Genomic DNA, 23,411 nt, shown 5'->3' on the forward strand with positions numbered 1-23,411 from the left:
TTATGAACATAAAACTATTCTATCCCAGTATTAGGGGAAAAAAGTGCACGATTCAATTGGCAAGATCTTTCCTTTTTTTTTTTTTCTTGGATTATCGATTCACTGTATAATCAAGAGCAACCAAAGCTACTTGTCAGTTCAAAGTACCCAACAAAACTTTGAGTCTCCATGCCATTTCAAGTTAAAAAGGAAGCAATGTAGCTTTTGGGCTTCAGAAAACTGGGCATCCTTTCATGCAGCACAAGGTTCATCACTATGCTATTTCCACAAGTCCACACTTGTCAAAGTGCAGTTAATCCAAAATTGCAGCGACAGTATATCATGCCAGCTGAATCCAGCCATGTATCTGAGATAGGGTCATATTTCTGCACGGTATTCAGATAGGAAGACCCTGAGTGACCACCCACTACATAAAGGTAGTTATCAATTACTGCAGCACCAACTCCTAGGAAAGGTGGGTAAAAATAGGGGAAAAAAATATGTTAACCATGAAGCAGACTTCGCACTAAATTAAATTTGCATTTAAATGTTTTCTTAAAATACATTTCAACAACCTATTATTAATTATACAAACAATATAGCAATATGTGTTTACTGGAAAAAAATCCCTTAGTATATGTAAAAGAGCTGAAGTTTTCCTTCATCTCTCCTCAATCCTACTCTCCCTCTCTCCACCACAGTTAAATATTATTAAGAATGTAGTATATATCTTCCCATATGCTTTCTTCTCAATTTATATTTATATTTTTCAAAAATCATTAATTTTTGTTTTCAAATGTGTTAAAATTTTAAATGTATATAAACTATATAATTTATGCTTAAAAAATTTTACTTTATATATATATAGTTCTAAAAAGAACAAGGCTACCCAAATATTTTACATTTTCATTGTTTTATGGTTTTCCTTCTCAATGGTACCACAGAAACTAATTCTAGTAAACAAGCCTTTCAATTTCCTTCGTATGTTTATTTTTCAGGAGTTTCTTTAATCATAAATGCAAGGAATACTCCTAAAGCATTTCCACCAGTAACTTAAAACATTCCTTTTAAAATAATGTGATTTGAGTTTGGGTTTAAGGATAATTTCCTCAAAGGTGTATTTGTTTTTCTTTATGAAACCTGAAACCCAACTCTTTCTAGATCAACTATAACTATACCCCTTTAGGAGGAGAGAACATCTGAAAGTAACATACAGACTGCTGATGTACAATAAAAAACAAAATAGAACAACCCTAGGATCCTGGGTGTGTGTGCACGTGTGTGTGTAACATATAAAACAATTACATTTGTTACATGGACACAAAGAGCTTCTATAAGATACTTTCTATTATGAGCATTTCTCAAGATGTGTTGTAGAAGTTCAAAAAATAACAATATGCACATTGGCATATTAAAATCACAGTAAAAAAATCTATATAGTTTTGTCTAATCAAGTTGTCAGTCAAGTTTATCACAAAAAAAGTTTTTTCTGGACAAGTAATAATACTCTTACTGTTATATCCCAAGAAACTACTATTTCAAGAACATCACTATAAAAAATATTGTCCTATATGTTTAGAAATTGGTATGTTATTATTACCTGTTCTGGGTTCTTTCATTGGTCTACACACAGTCCACTGATTTTGATGAGGGTCATATCTTTCAATGCTTGACAAATGTGAAACACCATTATGTCCACCCACCACAAAAATAAAGCCTAGCATGACACCCACACCAAAGTGAATCCTTTTATCTGCCATAGATGCAACCATCTCCCAGGAGTCCTTACTTGGATCATAACGCTCCACACTGCAAATATTCACAAAAGAAAGAATTAATTCACATATCCTTTGTGTCACTCTTCCTACTAAAGCAACTAAAACCCACCAGAGTTTTAAAAGTGCAAACGGACAGATATAAAACAAGAGTAGTTTGTCCCAAATGTTCAGATTTTGCTGATAAAATCACAGGGATAAAAGCTTACCTTGTAGACTGGTGCAATAAGAGCCATACCCTACTCTATTATATTGTACAAGCAGCAAGGTGTATTAAAAGCATGGAGCATTTGAAGTCAGAAAATCTGGGTTCAAGTACTAATATCACATACCTAGACCTATCACTTTGGATTTGTTTCTCCTGGATAAGTCATTTCCTGTAAACATGGGAATAATATAACCTCAAGGATTCATGTAAGAATAAAGTCCAATGAGTATGCATGTGAAAGGACGCTGAAAATCACAAACTGAAGATAGATGGTTCCTAAAGATACTAAGGATTTTCCACACAGCTAAGGAAAAGGGAAGATGAAGAGAAGGAAAGAAGAGGAATGTTTTTCTTATAGGTGAATTCATGGTGACTAACTGTAAAGCAAACACTACATACTTCATAACACAAACTGGCTCATCATAATGATTATTGTAATGATTATAATAATCAGAGTAATTTATGAGAGTTCACAGATTTAAATAAAGTCTGTATGCCAGAGAATTCTTGGCATTTCCAAGTTGCATTATGGAAATTCAAATCAAATCAGAATTTCCAAATAAGCTTTCCTGGAAAATCCCAGAAGGCCTTTAAGCCTACACTTTCCCTGAAGGGGTGCAAAGGCAAGTTGGTTGAGCTTGTTCTGGTCCTAACCTAACTTCTCAAGAAAGCCTAAAGCATTTGAGAGTAAGTTCAGAATAGGGACTAGACTAGACTAGACTAGAGACTAAACTACAACTATTTCTGAAAGGACACCAGGATAAAAACCGTTAGAGCAAAATCACTAGACAAGAAAAATCCTGTGAAAAACTGTAACAAGAACTCAAACTTCAAAAGCATTATCTCAAAATTAAAGTACTTAACCTTTTATCTTAGAAATTTCTGTTAGCAGCTTTTCAAAAACTAGAAATGCATGTCTGGGTCCCAAATACTTTTCCTTCAACTAAAGGAACAATAAAAAGGGAGAAAAATTTAGCCTACACAGAAATACAAATTTATAGATGAAATGCTGTTGTGTCATTACTTTCTCAGCCTGTTAACAAACCACCACATACTCTCTTTTATTAAAATGCTCACAATAAATAAAACACATACCACTATTAGAGATATAATACTATTAGAGATAAAATCTTTGGAAGATCGACTTTCAACAAAGGTTCAGAATTATGATTAATTTTCCATATAAGCACTTTATGCTTTTGTTTTTCTTATATATATATTTCTCCTTTATTCAGAGAATACTATAAAATACAGAAATCTCACATTTAAATTTCAGCACAGCTCAGATACATAATGATACACGTATGATTACAGAATAAGAATCCAGAATGGAATATTTAAATAAGGCTTAAAGTTTATGATGTGTTATAATATTGTGTAAGCATATAGAAATTACATTTTGCACTTTTTTATTCTATTAAACAACGTAGTAACAGATCATCCATCCATACACACACATACAGACACACACATTTATACATACACACACCACCCCAAATCTAAAGTTATCTAACTTCATCTTATTTTCAGATTTCTGAATTCTAAAATCTAGTCCATTTATATTGAATGAATGAATGTAAAATTTAATAAAAGAGATTTGAGTTTTAGGTTTGTATTAAATCTCCATGTAAACCAATTACAATTAAACTTGTGGAGCAGGTTAAGTTTCCCAAATGTCTATCAATATTACTTTAAAAATTAAAAAGGGAAGTTCATTCATATACACAAATTGTTTAAAATCCAGAAATCATTGTTAATGATACTTTAAAAAATCTACAAGCATATACAACTTGATTAAGTTAAATACCTGTTCATGTGGGCAGGACCATACCCACCAATGGCATATATCATTCCATCCAACACAGCTGCGGCAAAACAACTTCTTGTTGTAGTCATTGGTGCCACAGGTTGCCACTTTCTTACTTTGGGAATATACTTCTCTACAGATTGTAAATAAGACTGTCCATCATAACCACCTAAAGCATAAAGTTCTCCTGCAAGTACCACTACTCCAAGGGTACTTCGGCTCTCATTCATTCTCTCAAGAGAAGTCCAGGTATTTGTATCAGGATTCCAGCATTCGACTGAATTTTCATGTTTTCTGATAGTGATGCCAGGACGCACGTTAGTTTCAATACCACCTATAACATACACTTTTTGGTCTAAAACGCATATTCCAAATTCATAGCGAGGAATGTTTAGGGGTGCCAAACCAATCCAAGAGTCATTCTGAGGAAAGTACATCTCCACACTAAAGAATAAGCAGAAAAAATTAAATTTCAAACATCAAAATGGCCCATAAACAATATCTGGCAAAACTGAAGATACACGTATGCTCTGATACAGCAATTTCATTCCTGTGTATCTACTCTACTGAATGCCTATTACAGCCAGTTTTGCAAAAGAACACAAACAGAGAAAGGTTTACAGCAGCTCAACACAGTCATCTATCAAAAGGAGAATGGATAAATAAGATGTGGTATACCCACCCCATGACAAAGCAATTCCATTCTTAGATATGCACCCAACAGAAATGCACACATATGTATATGTACAACAGTGTTCACAGTAGCATTATTTGTAATAGTTGAAAACCGGAAACAATCCAAATTTTTCATCAACCATAAAATGGATAAGTAAATTGTGCATATCATATAAGAAAATACTATACAGCAATGAAAATGAACAAACTACAACTACATGTAACAGCGATGAATCTTACACATATAATGTTGAGGGAAACAAGCCAAATTCAAAAGAATATATTCAGTATAGTTTCATTTCTATCAAGTTCAAAAACACTTCTAATCTCTAGATTAGAAATGAGGGTGGTGGTTACCTTTGGGGAGGACAGGGAGGGACCTTAAGGGTAGTTTCTGGGTGTTGTTCATGTTCTTTTCTTGAAATGGTTTGTAATGTTTGCTTTGTGATAATTCATTGAGCTGTACACTTGGAATTTGTGGACTTTTCTGTATATGTGAAACATTTCAATTAATTTTCAGTCATCATATTCATAGTAGAAAGAAAATGTTGTATTATGTCCATCTACTATAATACCATACGCCAATGAAACTAAATGAATTATTTCCTCATGCAATCTCAATTTCATAAACTTACTGCTCAATGATAAAACACATCTCTGAAAAATATACATGGTACTACTGCATTTACATAAAAATGTGTAAAACCTAACTATTTACTGGGGCACATATAATATGTGGCAAAATTATAACAAAAAGCAAGGGAATAATACATTAAAAATTCAGAATACTGGTTACTTCTGGGGGAGAGAAGGAGATGGCATCAAGGAGGGGCACAAGGGAACTTTAAAGCTATTGCTAGCCCAATCTCAACAATACTAGTTTTAGACCACAATTAAAATGTACACTGAGACTTTTTAAAAGATAAAGGACATATCAATTGACATTGATAAAACATCAACAGTTTCCTCCTATGGGAGGAAAGAAATGCAATCTACCAAATGTTTCAAAATATTTTAGAATGTTAAATATTCTAATATTTATTCTAATATTTAGAATATTAAATATTAAAGAAATAAATTAAACATAAAAGTTTTCATAAAGCAATCCCATTTAAGGGAAAAGGAAGGTAACATCCAGCTATATTTTCAATGTATAAAAGTTATTTGTATAACACAACATTGTTAATCAACTATACTCCAATATAAAATAAAAATTAAACAAATAAACAAACAAAAAAAGTTACTTGTAGAATGCTCTAAATCAATGATGGCCATGGGCCAAATTCAGCCCACCAGCTACTTTTGTAAGTACAGTTTTATTGGAACACAGCCATGCTCATCTGTTTATGTATTATCTATGGCTGCTCTTGCACTACAATGGCAGACTTGGGTAGTTACAACAGAGACCATATGATGGCGACAAAATTTAAAATATTTACTATTTGGCTCTTTATAGAAAAAGTCTGACAACTCCTACTCTAAGTTATCAGAAAAGAAAGCACTTTTTACTACTGTTGTTAAAAAAAAATTTACGCTGAAGAAAATAAATTGCATGTAAAGTCCATGATTTATATCAATATCCTGTTTTTTATTTTTTTGGTGGTTACTCTGATTAACTGTATTCATTCAAACATATTCTTGTCCCAGTCTGCTCTCATCACAAATTCCTAGCTCTCCTCTTTAGCATTTTTTGATATAGCTAGCAATAATAAATCCCCTCTGACCTGGACTGACTCATATAAAGAAAGATGTAAATGATTTCACAAAGGAAAAAAGGGCATAAAATGGAAGAAAAGTTCATGAATAACCAGGATGGATAAAATTTGTGCACTGGGAGGGAGGAGAGGTGTTTAAAATTGAGAGTGTTGTAGAGAATGGACGACAATGTGATTAAAATAATCAGGTAAGTGATTTAAAAAGAAAACAACAAAAAGAAGCAAATAAACAGGAAAATCAAACTATTTTAAAAATATAATAAATTAGCAAATTTTAAGAGTATAAAATCTATTAGCATCAATCCTTTAAAAGCCTTCTATTTACCTATCCAAACAGGCAAACAGTCCAGATTTTCCTCCTACTGCACAAAGTACTTTGGGAGCACAGCGAGGTCGTGTCATCAAGACTGTCTGATGAGACAGTCTGTGTTCAGGCATAAAGTGGTACTTCAGAGCTTCATTCAAAAGATGTTTACAAGTGCGATCATCACGAATAAGATGATTTGCTTCATATAATCTAGTGAGAAACTTAACACTTAGCAATGGTAATCGTACACTGTTAAGTAGCTGTGCTAAGTATTTCTGGCGTTCTTGGACGTCATACTTGATCCAAGACTCAAGTGCATAAAAAACAGTCTCTTCAGTAGCTACATTCAAACAGTCATTGGAAACAATTTCATCCAAATCAGCATGCGTAAGCTCAAAAAACTCTTCAGTCTGGCAAACTGCTTCAAAATTCTGGCATATGTATTTAGTCGCTGCCAAATAAAGGTCATGACAACCATATGTCTCTGCAAAGCGAGAAATTCCAATACAATTACCAGGATCAAGTTGGCTTTCAAGAAATGCACAACATTCTTTCAGGACAAGTTTTATCTGGAGTAGGTTTGCTGCTGGAAGGAGAGATTCAACTGTGTCCTGTGAAATAAAAACAGTCCCTGTATAGGCATATTCCACAATGGCCTGGAGAGCAGTTTCATCAATGCACTGAAACTCAACCTCACTGTTCTCTTTTTCAGAAAGGTTTCCAGTAAACATAGCTTTGAAATATGGGCTGATGCTGGCAAGTACCACTTTGTGAGCATGGATTTTAACATCACCTACTCGAAGAATGATGTCACAGAGTTCGTGATGTTGACGAAGAAGATTCAAGCCCTGTAGAAGTTGTTCAGAATGTAAGTGGGTTAAGTTAGCAAGCATGTAGGTCGGGGATGTGTGGTCCATCTACAGAAAAACAAAAAGCATGAATAGTTATTTCAAAATAATCTTGCAAATGATTACTTTTACAGGTAGCACAAAATAACTGAGATTTGTTGTTTATCTGCATGTTTGTTGTTGTTTAAATACTAAATACTAGACAGAGGCTTTTAGAGTTAGAAGGGAAGTTAACAATCATTCAACTCCTTTATTATAGATATTAAGCACACTCCGTGCTTCTGGAAGATGAACAAGATTAAAAATAGAAAAGAAGAAAAGAGACTAGAAAGAAAAGAAGAAGAAAAAGTGAGAGGCAATAAGGACTGGGGTAGGTTGAATAATTGTTCCCCCAAAAGACATCTGCATCCTAATCCCTGGAAACTTTGAATGGTACTTTTATGGCAAAAAAAAAAAAAAAAAAAAAAAAGACTGTCTAGATATGATTAAGGATTTTGAAATGGGGAGATTATCCTGGGTTATCTAGTTGGGCCCTAAGTGCAATCACATGTACCTTATAAGAAGGCAGAAGGAGATTTGACACAGACAGAAGAAGAGAAGGTAATCTGACCACAGAGAAAGAGATTGGACTGATGCAGCCACAAACCAATTAACACTGGCAGCCACTAGAAGCTGGAAGAGGCAAGGAACACAGTCTTCCCTAGAACCTCCAGAGGGCACAGAGCCCTGCCAACACCTTAATTTCAGCCCAGTGATAATAATTTCAGACTTTTGGCCTCCGTAACTGTGACAGAATAAAGTTCTGTTATTTTAAGCAACTGAGTTTGTGGTAATTTGTTATAGCAGCCATAAGAAATCAACACATGGATACTTCAGAATGGCTCATAGCAGTTGCTTAGAATAGATGAAAGGAATATAAGATATCTACACAATATGAACTCTTTCCTGTCTCATTCATACCTCAAATACAAGCAATGGGGATAATTTTAAAAAGCAGAAAATTTGGTTCCTATTTTAAAAGTATTATCAAATAGACTTAAAAATTCTGAACATTATTAAATAATATAAATGTTGGTAGGACTGGGAGAGTATAGCACTTCATTCCTATGCATTTTTAAGTGCAAATATACAAATATTAAAACTTTTATCTTCATTAAGAACATCATCATTTCACACTTGTTTCATTTGAATTTTATGTCCATTAACAAATTTTGTTAACATGACCACATTATAGCTGATATCACCAGCCTCCACTTCTGATCTCTCCAACTAATCTTGCACACATCTAACAGAATAATTCTCAATCAGGGTATAGACAAGTCTCAAGAAACTTGTTGGTCTTCCAGTAGATACTTTATTCCAGAACAGAATATTGGTAAGAAAACAGCAACCAGAAGGTACATGTTTAGATCTGGGTCTGTTCTTTTTACTTACTATAGTGTTGACCTCTTAAACTTGTTTAACTTCTTTTAGCCTCAGTTTAATGGAAAAAGTTAACATCTAGACTGAAAAGAGAAAAATGAACAACAGGAAAGCAAGTAGATATAGCAAATAAGTGACAGGATTAAGAAAGTAGTCCTAGCTACTTTACATCATTAACTTTACCTTATCTTCATTTTCCTTATCTGTAAAGTGAGATCATAATAATACCGGAACTATATATATCTCACAAGGTTTTTGAGGATCAAATTAGATAATGCACAGAAACATATAACAAACTGTAAGAGTTATGAGTACAGGGTACTATGGTGAGGCAACAGAAATGTAACAGTATCAGCAAAGAACAGGGACCTTGGAAATATAATGAGTTTTAGTTCTAACTGGGTCATATACTATTATATGGAATTGGTACATTTCTTAATCTAAGTATTAATTTTTTCATCCATAAAATAAGAATACCTCCCACCTATCTCAGAAGGTTACATGAAAATTGTTCTGTAAAGTTTAAAGTTCCACACAACTTGAAGTGCTATGACTACAGCACTTAAGTCTCATTCTCTTCTCATGATCCCCACTTTCACTATTTCCCATTCTTTCCATAATGACCTTTCATTCCAATAAAGCTCATGTAATTACTACAGCTCTATATAAATATTTTCTTACATTTGCCAGATTTTGCCTATAAACTTTCTCCTCTCCCGTGTTCTTTTCATCCAATTCAAATTTTCAAAAGGCTGGTTCAAAATTAACTTCATCTGAAAGTCTATAAACATTTAAGTACTCAATTCCTTTACATGCAATTAATTTAATTATAAGTGCTGTTTTGTGAAACATATCTCAACTCTCATTTGTCTGATTCAACAAGAAGATGTTATTCAGGATGAAAAGTGAACGAACAGGAAAGGTGAATGATACAGAAAATAAGAGAAGGAAATGAAAAATGACACCTAGCTAAAACAATGAGATGAGAAAGGGAAATACAAGGCACACTGATTGGAAAGGAAACAAAACTGTCTTTGCTGGCAGATGACATGACTGTCTAGGTAGAAAATCCAGAACAATTAAAAAAAAAAAAAAACCCAAGACAGTGGAACTAATAGGCAATTATAGAAAGTTTGCAAGATACAAGGTTAATATACAAAAGTCAATCAATTTTCTATAAACCAGCAACGAACAAGTGGCATTTGAAATTTAAAACATATAACCATTAACACCTAAAAATTGAAATACTTAGATATAAATCTAACAAAATTACGTACGAGATCTATATGAGGAAAACTATAAAACTCTAATAAAAGAAATCAAAGAACTAGCTAAATAAATGGAGAGATATTCCATGTTCATGGATAATATGGCTCAACATTATCAAGATGTCAGTTCTTCCTGACTTGCACTTCAGATTCAATGCAATCCCAATCAAAATTCCAGCAAGTTATTTTGTGGATGTTGCAAACTGATTCTAAAGTTTTTATGGGGAGGCAAAAGACCCAGAATAGCCAACTCAATATTGAAAAAGAAGAATAAAGTTGAACAACTGACACTACCCAAATTCAAGCATCATTATAAAGCTGTAGTAACCAAGACGGTGCGGCACTGGTGAAACACAGACAAATAGACCAATGGAACTGAATAGAGAGTCTAGGAACAGACCCGCATAAATACAGTCAACTGATCTTTAACAAAGCAGGAAAGGTAATACGATGGAGAAAAGATAGTCTTTTCAATAAATGGTGCTGGAATGTAAAGTAATAAATCAATCTAGACACAGACCTTACTTATATCCTTCGCAAAAATTAACTCAAAATGGATCACAAACCTAAATGTAAAATGCAAAACCATAAAACACTTAGTCGATAATGCAGGAGTAAATTCTAGATGACCTTGGGTATGGCAATGATTTTTTTTTAGATAAGACACCAAAGGTACAATCCACACAAGAAAGAATGATAAGTTGGATGTCTCTATAAAACAAAACAAAACAAAAAAACACACAAAAGCTTCTACTTTGGGAAAAACAACGTCAAGAGAATGAGAAGGCAAGCCACACACTGGGAGAAAATATCTGCAAAAAACCACAACTGATAAAGAACTGTTATTCAAAATAAACAAAGAAATTTTAAAATTAAACAAGAAAAGTAACAATCTGATTAAAAAATGGATTAAAGACCTTAACAGATATCTCACCAGAGAAGATACAGATGGTAAGTAAGCAGATGAAAAGATATTCAAGATCATGTGTCATGAGGGAACTGCATATTAAAACAACGACATACTACCACACACCTATTAGAATGGTCAAAACCCAGAATACTGAGAACACCAAATGTTGGACAGAATGTAGGGCAAAAGGAACTTTCATTCATGGCCGTGGGAATGCAAAATTGTACAGCCACTTTGGAAGACACTTTGTTAGCTTCTTATAAAACTAAACATACTCTTACCATACAATCCTGCAATCGCCTTCCTTGGTATTTACCCAAATGAATTGAAAACTTATGTCCACACAAAAACCTGCACATGGATGTTTACTGCAGCTTTACTCTGAAGTGCCAACACTTGGAAGCAACCAAGACGTCCTTCAGTAGATGAATGGATAAACTATGGTACAACAAGACCATGAAATATTATTCAGCGCTAAAAGAAATGAGCTGTCAAGCTATGAAAAGACATGGAGAAAATGTCTTACCAAGTAAAAGAAGCCAATCAGAAAAGGCTATATACTGCAAGATTCCAATTATATGACATCCTGGAAAAGGCAAAACTATGGAGACTGTAAAAATATCAATGGTTGCTAGGAGTTAAGGGGGACGGAGGATGAATAGGCAAAGCACTCAGGATCTTTAGGACAGTGAAATTACTCTATATGATATTATAATGGTAGATATGTATCATTATATATTTGTCCTAACCCACAGAATACAGAACACCAAAAATGAACCTTATGGTAAATTATGGACTTTGGGTGATAATGACATGTCAATATAAGTTCATCAATTGTAACAAATGCACCACCGTGGTGGTGGACGTTGATAATGGGGGAAGGTACACATGTGTTGGGGAAGGGTGTAAATGCGAAATCTCTGTACCTTCCTCTTAATTTTGCTGTGAACCTAAAACTGCTCAAAAACAATAGTCTTTTAAAAAAGTAAATTGAAAAAAAAGGAGACCTAGCTACCTTATAAGTTCACATCTCTCCCATGCCAAACAATTATGTTCCAAGATATTTAAAAGAACCTGTGAATGAGATCCCTGAATCATTGCCAGTGCCACAAGACAGGAGACTATTTGCAAAACTAAGAGTGTAATTTCTACTAACATTTTGGTAAGGTTAATGTTAATTTCAGATAACACTTTAAAGCAAACGATCAAAGGTTTGATATGTGAATACTTAGAAGAGGATGTAGTGATCTCTAAGACTAGGATGCATGAGTTAACAAGAAGATGTGTCACAGACTAACCTTTTTTTTTTTTTCTGATGTATTTAGAAGACTTGCAGATCAGAAAAATATACAATGTTTAACTAGATACTTGTAAAGAATTTTATAATGCTTTTATGATTTTGAGAACAAAACCAAAAAATATAAGCTAGTTCAGTTAACTAAATTAGCAAGTGGTTGGACAACTACACCAGAGTATATACTACTTAATGAAATGAGGTCCACCTGGAGGGAGGTTTCTGATGGTACATCATAAGGTCTAGATGAAGATACTGCAGGCAGGCTCTTCAGCTTTGCAGATGATATGAAGCTGCAGAGGACAGCAAATACATCAGCTAACAAAACATGGATCCCAAAAGACCTGACATCTAATAAGAAGAAATTTAAGAGGGATAAATGTTAAGATTCTATAGTGGATTCCAAAACAACTATACAAGTACAGAAAAAGAGAGAAAAGACTCATCTGTAGGATGTGTTTAAAGGGTTTAGGGATTTTAATTTTAGTAATACTTTAGCACACTAATCTTATGGAGGTTTAAGGTGCGTTAATAGAACTATAATATACAGAACTAGAGAGGAGACATTCCACTTGGCTCTGCAAATGTCAGACCACATCTGGAATACAGATTTGGAGTACCATCCTTTAAAAGGGATCTAAACAAAGTAAAAGGCCTGATGAAGAGAAGAAATTCAAGACATCTTATGGGTGTTGAGTCAAAAAAAAAAAAAGGAAATCTGAGAGTTATGTGAAAAACCAAAGGGTGAAACTTACTCAGTAATAATACAATAATATAGGATTGTTTTGAGGATTAAATGCATTTATGCATATAAAGTACTTAGAATAGTGCCTATCACTTAGTAAGCTCGTGATAAATATCTTATTTATTAATAAGTTATCTTATTACTAGTGATTTTTTTTACATTGTTTGCTTAAGAAGTATTTTGCTTTCTATGTTGTACCATCTCTTACTACTGGGTAAGAAATCTACTTTGTACAAGGTACCATCTTTGTACAAGATGTCAGTGGACATCTTGGACCACACAAAGTATTGAAGAATTGTTGATTCTCAAATCAAGTTAATGAGTTATTGGTTAGATTCATTTTTAGTATAAATAGAAATCATACAGTAATAGATCTTTATACTAATTTTTGTATATCCAATTCAAGACTGGTAAATTACCATCAACATGATATAAAAGCATACTACGATATTGATTTGTAAATACACATACACACACATATATATGTACACATGCAACACATAAAAGAACATATGTTTGTGTGTATATATGACACATATCCAGATATGCAGGATGGTATAATTTTAAGAGACTGGTCTCTGGAATCAGGTTCCTAGGGTTACAATATTGTTTGTACTATTTAATAGCTATGTGACCTTGGGAAAGTGGTCTTAAAGTCTCAGTTTTCTCATCTGTAAAGCACAGACAAAATAGTACACATAGCACTCAATAATCATTAGGTGCTATTTATTATTATCATTATCTTCCTTAAGAAGACTCGGTTTTTGCCAGCTAAACCCATGTGACTCCCTTCCACACTCACCAAAAATGGAACAAAGCTTACTTACTGTCAAATGAATAAATACAAACAGGGCAAGGCCAAAACCTGACTAATTTGACCAGAAAAGATACAGCGAGCCACTTTTAAATTTAAACAGTTTATTACTTACAGACAGTGAAAGAAGACTAAGCTCCCTGGATCCTTGTTCCACATACTAAAAAGGACAACAAAGAAACAAAAGGGGCTGGACGGCAGCAATACAAGTTGTGAAGAACCCAAACTACAGCAGCAGCAGTTTTATATTCTGGAGCTCTATTCTGCAGGGCAGCGGGACACGAAAGTCCCATACCTCATCACACCAGGGAGGTAAAGAGAAACTGTCTCACGGCAGACTCCCAGGGGTGACAGAGAGGTAGGTCAGAGATGGCCTTGCAGCAGCTCCTTAAAGACCATCCATCCTCTCATGTTCCAGGAGAATCGCAAGGTGTTCCAAGACTCAGATAAGCTTCAGTCCCACAGTCCAAGCTTTTGCCTATGTGGACACATGCAATGTCACCAGAATGCCAGGATGAAGCTATTCCCCTACACTTATACCCTCTGTAGTAGTTTTCCTTTATCTCATTTTCCTATTACCCCCCAAAATTATAAAAATGATCAAAGGTTTAAAAACCACTCAAGAAGGATACTGGTAAAGATGACTTCATAAAAGAAAACCCATACATATTTCTATCATTGTACTGGATTCAAATGACATGATGTTTAATCCCTTTAAGAAGTATTGAGAATAAAGTTTAAGAGATTATACTCTTAACATGTAACCAAAACAATTTGAACTAAGAACTTTAAAAGGGCAAGGTAAATATAGGGAACTTAAAATGAATTACATTGGAGGTTTGCCATAACATCATTCTTAACATTTTAAATTTGACTCCTTTTCTCTCTCAAGAAATCTGACTTAAGAGAAATTAACAGAACTTTAAAAAGAGAGAGCTTTAAAACAATGGTTCTCCAAATACGATCCTTGCACCAACAGCATCAGCATCACCTAGGACCTGCTAGAAATGCAAATTCTAGAGCTCAACCACACATCTAAGGAATCAGAAACTAAGGAAGGGGCAGCAATCTGTGTTTTAAGAATGCATTAGTATTTTTATGCATGCTAATGTTTGAGAATCGGTTAAAATATTTCCAGCACAAGTGTTAACTGCTTAAAAATTATAGCAAATTATAACTGTTACTCCTTCAAAATTATGAATTACAACTGTGACTATACTTGGTTCTTAGTTATTTACCCGTAAATGGCTAAAGATAACTCACAGAAGCAATAATTCCTAATCTTCAAAACCTAACCTTTGTCAGTTTTACAGTGGCAGTTTCATTTATCTCAATAACAACCTTGTGCAGAATGAAGAACAAGTACCATAGAAAACAGGAAAGAACAGTGAGGAAAAGTGTGAATTTCAGGGCCAGAGAGATTAGTGGGTTCAAGTCAACATTTGACTACTTAATAGCTGTAGACTTTGGGCAAATTACTTATTCTAAACTTGAACTTTCTCATCTGTAAAATTTGTTGTGGATTAAATAGAATGTTTGGTTTGGAGAAACAAATCAATGGTGAAAAATAGAAAATACAGAAATAGATAATTTAATATATGCAAATTTAGTTTATGATAAAGGCAGCATCTCAAAATCAGTGAGGAAAAGAGGGACTTTTAAATAAACATGTTGGGATAACTGAGCCTCAGGAAAATAGATAAAATCAGATCCCTTCCACATATCTATGCCAGGATAAATTCCTTATGGATCAAAGGTATAAATGTAAAAAATGGAATCATACAAGTATTAGAATAAAATGGAGTGAATTCCTCTATAACTTGAGATTAGAGAACAGTTCTAACTATGGTACAAAACCCAAGGGCAATAAGTTAAAAAGTAGATCAAATCAATTACATTAAAAAACTTTGAATAGCTAAAAAAACATAAGCAAAGAACAAAATATAAATGAGACTGAGAAAAAAATTACTATATAAAAGATGTATCAGCAATAAATAAAACATTCCTAAAATACTCTAGCCCTATAGAAAAATTAGGCTGAAGAAATGAACAGATGGTTAAAAAATACAAATGGTTCTTAAGTATATGAAAAATCACTCAACTTCAGTTATAATCAAATGAATTAAAACTATATGGAGTTAACAATTCTCTCCTGACAATATACTCTTGGTGAGGCCATAAGAAAGAGGCACACTCATACATCCTTGTGGAAATGCTGAATGATACAGACCTATGGAGATAAATTTGGTAAGTTTAGCAAAATTACATTTGCATTTACCCTTTGATCCAACAATCCTACTTCTAAGAATTTATCCAAAAAATACACTGGCAAAAAATATATAAAGACAAATGCATAAGGTAATAATTGTAGGTCTATTTGTACAAGCTAAAGAATAATACCTTATGCTTTTGTACTTTCATATTTGAGAGACCAAGAGGCAACTGACCAAGAATTTTACAACTCTAATGCCCACCAACCAAAGAATGGCTGAAAAAAACTACGGCACATCCACACAATGGAGTACTATGCAGCTGTGAATAGAAATGAGGAATCTCTGCATATACAACTCTGCAGGATCTCCCTGATCCAAGCAAGGAAGAGAAATGTGTGTCTAGTATGTCACTATTTATCTAAGAAAGGGGAGGTTACAAATATACATACTCACTTATTTTTTTTTTAAAAAAAGGAAATATTACATGGTATATTTTTTAAAAGGTTACCTAACAGAGAAGGGAGAGAAAAGAGTGGAGAGGATAGAGATAGAAGCTACACATCTTTGAATATATCCCATTTATTGATTTGACTGTGGAATTAGGGAATTATTTTACACAATTATAAAGCAAAATTAAACCTTAAAAACACAATCCATAAGAAACTTGAAAACAAAAGGAAGCAAAGGAGCCCAATGTTCATCTAGTTAGTAGCCTAACCATACCATTCCAAATAACCTTAAAACAGTAATTTGATAGTCCATCCCTAGTGGGGTATGCCCTAAAAATTTTTACACCACTTTCAGTTATCACATTGTTGGTGAGAGTGTTATTTGTATTCTGAAACTGTTACTGTGCATTGCCACAATGCATAATTACATGACATTTCTAATTCTATCATCCCTAGAGTCATTTGTGATCTGGGATTCTCAATATGGGAGAAGAGAAAGATGTAAGACTGAGACATTAAATATAAACCTTGTAGTCTGGTTTTGAATTAAAAATATCAGAATATATATAGAAACAACATTATATACACTAATACATATGTATATACATATGAAATATATCAGATATACAAATGTATAAAATGTACCTTAAGAAAAAAATTGTATTTCCTAGCTCTACTGAAAAGGGCTAGAAATTACAACCAAACCAGTAGCAAAGAGCACTCCTCCTAGCACCAGATGTGGTCCCTAAATATTGTTTCCCTCCAAGGGAACAGAACTCCTTGGAAAAATGGCTGATTCCAGACCTGGGGCAGAAAATGTCACCATAAATTTGGAATCTTTACATACTAGGTAGCAATAAAGCTATCAATGATGTCTAAGGTCATAAAAAACTTAGGAGCCAAACTGAATAGGCTTCTCATTAGTCAAAGAGATGGGACAAACTGATCATCAATCATAGTAACTGCAATTGATTAAAACACAGCAGACATGCTTAAATCCATGAGTTCATAATGATAATAAAATTACGATAATTTAAAAAAAGTGATCACCACTGAAGGATGCTAATGAATCAACTCATTATTTGAAACCTAGCAAATAAAGGGAAAGAATCAAGCATTTATCATGCCTTTCCTATAACAAATGTACCACTGGGTTACCAAATAGATGAGGATAAGTTTTTCTTTATAAAAGTACTCCAGGTATTAAAGAAGGAATGGTAGAGTATCACCATTTTACAATCTTAATGAATTAATAGAAGTAGGCATTGATTATGAACGGCTGCTAATGTCACAAAGAGACAACCAGACATCAAGGTCTTCTGATGGAAGATCATAATACCACCTATAAATACTTTTGCATACTCCCACTCACCACACACACACACACCCCAAAATCAAACATGTAGTCAACAGACTAGATCCAGTTATTAATTTATAAGAAATAAAGAAAACAGAAAAAGCATGTTAAACTATAACAGAAGGATGCAATCAGCAAAAACATCCTGACTGTGAGAAATTTTATGGCATAAATAACGGCTTCAACAAATAAATGGAAAGAAATAGGATGAAAATGAACCTACAGATTACTATAAACTTAAAAGACATTATCAACCAAATACAACCTGTGATTCATACAGGTGCATGCACACACATATCATATACATACACACACATACACACAACATTTAGGAGACAACTGGGAATTTTGTACCCTGACTGTATTATTGATTATATTAACTAATCACTGTTATTTTATTCTTTGTTGTTGAACAGTAATACCATAGTTTTGTTTTTAAGAGTTTTTATCTTTTACAAATACATACTGAAATATCGGTAGATAAAATGATGTCAGGGACTGGCTTCAAATTAATATAGGATGAGGGATTGGATAGAAATGGATATGATGCCATGAGTTGATACCTGCTGAAGCTGGGTGACAGGTACATAAGGGTTCATTACATTATTCTACAATTGCATGTTTATGAGATTTTGTACAGGAAAAAAGAAATAAAGAAAAAAATATATGGCACTAAACTTCACATAAGACTTACAGATGAAGAACCTGAAGTTCAGAGAGTTTAGATGAATTAACAAGATCACACAATTAGTTAAGACGTTACTGGGACTATAATGTTTTCTTAACCTTAGAACAATGTTCTTTACATATTACATTAAAAAAATTACAATGCTGATCAGTGTTGACCTGCTTAAAATATTTACTGAACCAATTTATAATTGTTGCTATTCCTGATAAGACTAAATTATTCTATAAAGAGCATCTAGAATATCTTTGATTGCCATAATGTACCAGCTACTGTTCTAAGCTTTTTACATGTATTAACTCTGTTCATCCTCAGAGTAACACCATGAGATAGGCACCGTTATTATTATTATCCCCATATAACAGATGAAGAAATCTGAGGCACAGAGAAATTAAGCCCAAAGCAAGATTTAAACCTTTGCACTCTGTCTCCAGAGTTCTTAAATACTATGTTATACTGCCTCACTTATAAACTCATAATTTCTTTTATTTTTTATTTTTTATTTTTTTGCGGTACGCGGGCCTCTCACTGTTGTGGCCTCTCCCGTTGCGGAGCACAGGCTCCGGACGCGCAGGCTCCGCGGCATGTGGGATCTTCCCGGACCGGGGCACGAACCCGTGTCCCCTGCATCGACAGGCAGACTCTCAACCACTGCGCCACCAGTGAAGCCCCAAAACTCATAATTTCTTAATCTTATTCAAGTTTTAACTCAAACAAGAAACTAGAAAGGTACAGAACAGAAACCCAAAAAGGACAGATCATATACATATATATAAAATACACACACACACACACACACACACTATGTCGATCAGATACAAGAATACATCAGAGCTTTAAAATGAAATAAAGAGAGGTCCATGGAACAATCATTCCCTTCTGTTATTTATATAATAGTAGGATTGATTCTTCTTCCCCCACATCCCTGCCATACTTTTTTGTTTTTAATTTTGGTACCATAAAACAAATACTTAGGAGTACTCTAAATCCAGGTAACTGGATTGATTAGTCAAAATTGAATAAATGGTATCCATTTGAAAAGTTTTAAAAAGGTAATAGCATTGTACTTCACTTCTAATCACATTATTACATAAATATCCACAATATAAAGATAACATTAGATAAGTTTAAAATAAAATCAAACATTCCATAGTCTACAGCAGCTTCACAATTTTAGATTCTGAAATCAAGCTATTAAAGGTCAAGTTGTGAGTTAGTATACTTAATTGACACCTAAGCTACAAAACAGTGGTGCTGAAATCAGCTGGGAGGCAATTATCTGCTACAAAGAGAGCAAATAAATGGTCAAGAGAAATAAGAATTGTTTAAATTTCTTTCCCACAGTTCAATTTTCCTCACAGAAGAATTCAACTAATGATGGCATAATAATATTGACAGTGAGCCTATGGAACAAGTTGGCATATTTTCCTTTTCTCTGAGATTGACTTTCATTATATCTAGAGAAACAAAAGTAAAATTAGAAGCCTGTTATAATACCAGTCATTATATCATAGAATCCAAAATAACACAGAAGAAAGCAAGTCCCCAAAGCCATTACTACATCCACTAAAAGCTCTAAGTTACATAATTAAACCATCTACTGAAAAACTGGTTACAAAAAATGTGAAATCCTGTTAACAAACAGATTAGTGCTTAAAATGCAACCAAAAATTTTTTTTGTTTAAAAGTAGCATTTTGACTCAGAAATGCACAATGGATTTGGAGCATAAACCTAAGTAAATGAAATATAAAACTGATACACATCAAGAAAAACTGTTTAATCCTACATGTATAAAAATAAGCTCATAATTTCTTAACCTTATTAAAGTTGTGACTCAAACAAGAAACCAAAAGGGTTCAGAACATAAACCCAAAGACGAAGATTAAAATACATATAATCAAATAATACATAATAATAGATATGAGTGATTAATGATGGAAAAATCTAATTTTATCCTATAGTTTCAACACTCTCCCCCACCAAAAGTTTTCCAAAGCTCTAAGCAAATAGCTAAATTGACTCATTTGAGTAATTACTTTCTGATGCAAACACCCACAAAATGTGCCACAGTACAAATGTAGATGATGTAACCTCAAAAAATTGTTGTGAGGATTCAATGAGTTAATATTCATTAAGTACCCAGCAAAGTGTATGGCACGCAGCAAACACTCAAATAATAGTGTAATTATAATTACTTGTTAATGTTAATAGCACCTTTCATTTCCACAGCAATTCTTCACAATAATTTCTTAAACTATACAAAATTCTTAACAGTTTACAGAATTCAAACTGGTTTCCAATATTCCTTGATGTCTGTAAAATCTGAGTAAGAACAAGGAAAAAACTATAGTGGTTCATCCAACCAATTAATATTTTATTCTGACTGTGGAAATAAAGGATGCTTTTAGGGCAACTGTGTTTACCTTAACTTCAGCTCAAAAAATTAAGGTATGTATCAGAAACATTCCTTAATTTAACTAACTAATCAATTAATTTAAGTAAACTTTCTTGAACTTACTGAAATTATCTTGAAATTATTATTTTAATTTCTTTTATCTGAATTTGCTATTTTCAATGTATTCTTAATTACTCCCTTTCAACTTTCAGAGGTGTACTATTAATACACCTAATAGTGTATTCCACTGTTCTGGAATTTGATTTAAAAATTTTTATCCTACCTCTCTATATAGTTAAATATAAAAGACTTTTCTAGTTAGTACACAATTCCTAGAATTCAAGAATAAGATTTTTTAAAAATCTGCTTCATAATAGAAATAAACAGAATATACATTAATTGGATGAGATTTATTTTCCACAAAATAACTTTAAAAGATAGTAATATATGGGATGCTGATAAGGTCCCATTTCCTGGTCCCATCCACCATGAAGACTAATGCATCTTCCAAGTCTTCATCAAGGAAATTAAAGGTAACAGATATAAAATAGACTGCAATCTATAACATAGTGATCTACAGGGCCCTGAGAAAAGGGGTCAAAATGAAAACTCACCGTGCTTTGTTCCAAGGAAAAGGATATAACTAGTTGATTTAAGTATCCAAGCCCCTTGAAAAAGTATTCTTTATAGAGAGAAGGGGTAATTCTTAAGCTTCTACCATAATTTTGATGATGATATATAATTCAGGACTTTCCAAGTTCACTTTCTTTGTTCCATGATTACCACACAACTTCCCAAGTTGTTGCATACAGGAAAGAGTGCACTGGATTTTCAACCAGAAAATTCTGATTACTGGAAAGGGTTATCTTCTATTCCAACATAAACTGGCATTCTAATGTGTACATTCTGATAGGTACATCATTCTTTTAGTTAAGTCTGAATTGAGTTCCTGAAGTCTGAGCATACATGAGTAAAAGTATAAATTTGAACTTTTTACGCTGGAAATATGAGAACTAGACATTCCTTCTCATTGACAACTTCTAAAATCATCTCTTGGTTTTCACTCCCCTGCCCTTATCCTGCCTCTAAAATTTAAAAAAAAAAATTTTTTTTTTAGTTAAACCAAATTTAGGCAGATTCATTTAAACACCAAAATGACTAATTAAAATCAAAGTAACAACCTAGAACTTAAACCAAAACAGAAGGATGCATGTTTACACAAGTCCCATTTACATTTACTCTACTCCCAAAAGAAAGGGGAAAAAGAAAAGAAACCTATAATAATCAAATTGTGCTTTAAGACAACACCCAGAAGTTATTTTTGAACTTCCATTATCCAGCAAAAATTATTTATAAAGAGGTTTGGTATGCTAAGACTTAAAAAAGTATTTAAGAGACATGTGGTACAGAACAGGGTAGGAACACTTGCATTTTAAGTGCATAAATTGTGGACTTCAGATGATAACAGACTTTTCTCACTGGGTCATTCAAAAGCAACTGTATTATTCCTTCCCCAAAATATTTTCTTCCACACTCCAAAGAACTCAGCCTCACACCAGGCATTCCAGCTCTTCAATTGTTTCCGCTTAAGTTTAATTACAAGAAGGAAAAAATGCTCACCAAATTCACAGTTCGCCTAAAACAAAGAAACGTCTATTATCAACTCTAAATCTACAGGGCAGAATTCTCTTAGGACCGTGATGCCAAGAACTTCAACAGCAACTGAAATTCTTTGCAATCTCGGTTTCCAGGATACTGAAAGGCTGCAGAGACGCGGGAGGATCCTGCAGGGAGGCTGGGGCTGCGGAGGGAGCGGGAGAGGGGAAGGGGTGAGTCCCACAGAGGAACTGCATTAGACTTTGAGAACCTATGAGGGAAAGAAGGTTAGCTACAAGGAAAAACAGATTTATCTCCAGATCAAGTACGTTTTCAAAGAGAACTTAAAGTGATGAGGATAAGGAAAAATGACAGAAAACCACTGACAGAAAACCATTAACCCTCCAAAACCGGAGGGTAAGCGAAGTAGGAAAAGGGGGTTGCGGGGGAGGGCGAGGAGAGTAAAGGCCTAAAACACCAGGATTTGAAAAAAAGTACGCGAGCTCTGAGCTTGGCCTTGGGCCGGATCTCCCTTCCCGGTAAGCGGACGGCAGGCGGAAAGGATCGCACTTAGGGCTGTAGATAGCAACGCGTTTACAACGATTGAGCCCTGCACAAGAAGATGTCGCCTCTCTCCCTGCTTGCTCCCGTTCATTTCTTTACATCTTACTCCAGCACCAGCGGCACTCCAGCAGAACTCTGCCAAAGCCTGCGCCGCAGGACAGCAAAAGGAAAATACCTGAGTCCCAGGAATCACGCCCGCAGTAACAGGAGGAGGAGCCGTGGACAACGGGAACCCTGGCAAGATCCTCTTTTGCCTTTAGTCAAATCCCAGTTCTTACGGGTGGGGCGGGAACTTCCGCCCTGAGCGAGGAGAGCGTCACTTCCCCTTAATGCCTTTTCTCTTCCTCGCCTTCTCCGCTCCAGATTCGCTCATTACGTTCGCAA

General features: G+C 34.1%; 1 protein-coding gene across 2 annotated transcripts; it reads right to left on the reverse strand.

Moving 5' to 3' along the window:
* Nucleotides 1-86: 86 nt before the first annotated feature.
* On the reverse strand, nucleotides 87-23,323 carry KLHL28 (kelch like family member 28). 2 transcript variants are annotated; one of them, XM_029236185.1, is made up of 5 exons: nucleotides 23,203-23,323; nucleotides 6,485-7,383; nucleotides 3,770-4,213; nucleotides 1,580-1,788; nucleotides 87-445 (listed from the first exon to the last, which is right to left on the reverse strand). In XM_029236185.1, exons 2-5 carry the CDS (start codon nucleotides 7,381-7,383, stop codon nucleotides 282-284), a joined length of 1,716 nt encoding a protein of 571 aa, XP_029092018.1. In that variant the 5' UTR covers nucleotides 23,203-23,323; the 3' UTR covers nucleotides 87-281. The 2 variants fall into 2 exon arrangements, with proteins under 2 accessions (XP_029092018.1, XP_029092019.1); XM_029236186.1 differs by lacking the exon at nucleotides 23,203-23,323 and adding an exon at nucleotides 21,482-21,518 and having other exon boundaries at nucleotides 282-445.
* Nucleotides 23,324-23,411: the final 88 nt, after the last annotated feature.

The sequence above is a fragment of the Monodon monoceros genome, unplaced genomic scaffold (genome assembly GCF_005190385.1).
Source record: "Monodon monoceros isolate NGI ecotype Baffin Bay Population unplaced genomic scaffold, NGI_Narwhal_1 Super_Scaffold_21, whole genome shotgun sequence".
NCBI classification, from domain to species: domain Eukaryota; kingdom Metazoa; phylum Chordata; class Mammalia; order Artiodactyla; family Monodontidae; genus Monodon; species Monodon monoceros.

Bases quoted from the DNA above. Each gene is read 5' to 3' on its own strand.
- KLHL28 (XM_029236185.1), bottom strand. From the start codon at position 7,383: ATGGACCACACATCCCCGACCTACATGCTTGCTAACTTAACCCACTTA. The intron at 4,214-6,484 runs GTAAATAGAAGG...CTTATTCTTTAG, and splicing joins CTGTTTGCCTGTTTGGATAG to TGTGGAGATGTACTTTCCTC. The intron at 1,789-3,769 runs GTATTTAACTTA...GAATATTTGCAG, and splicing joins GGTCCTGCCCACATGAACAG to TGTGGAGCGTTATGATCCAA.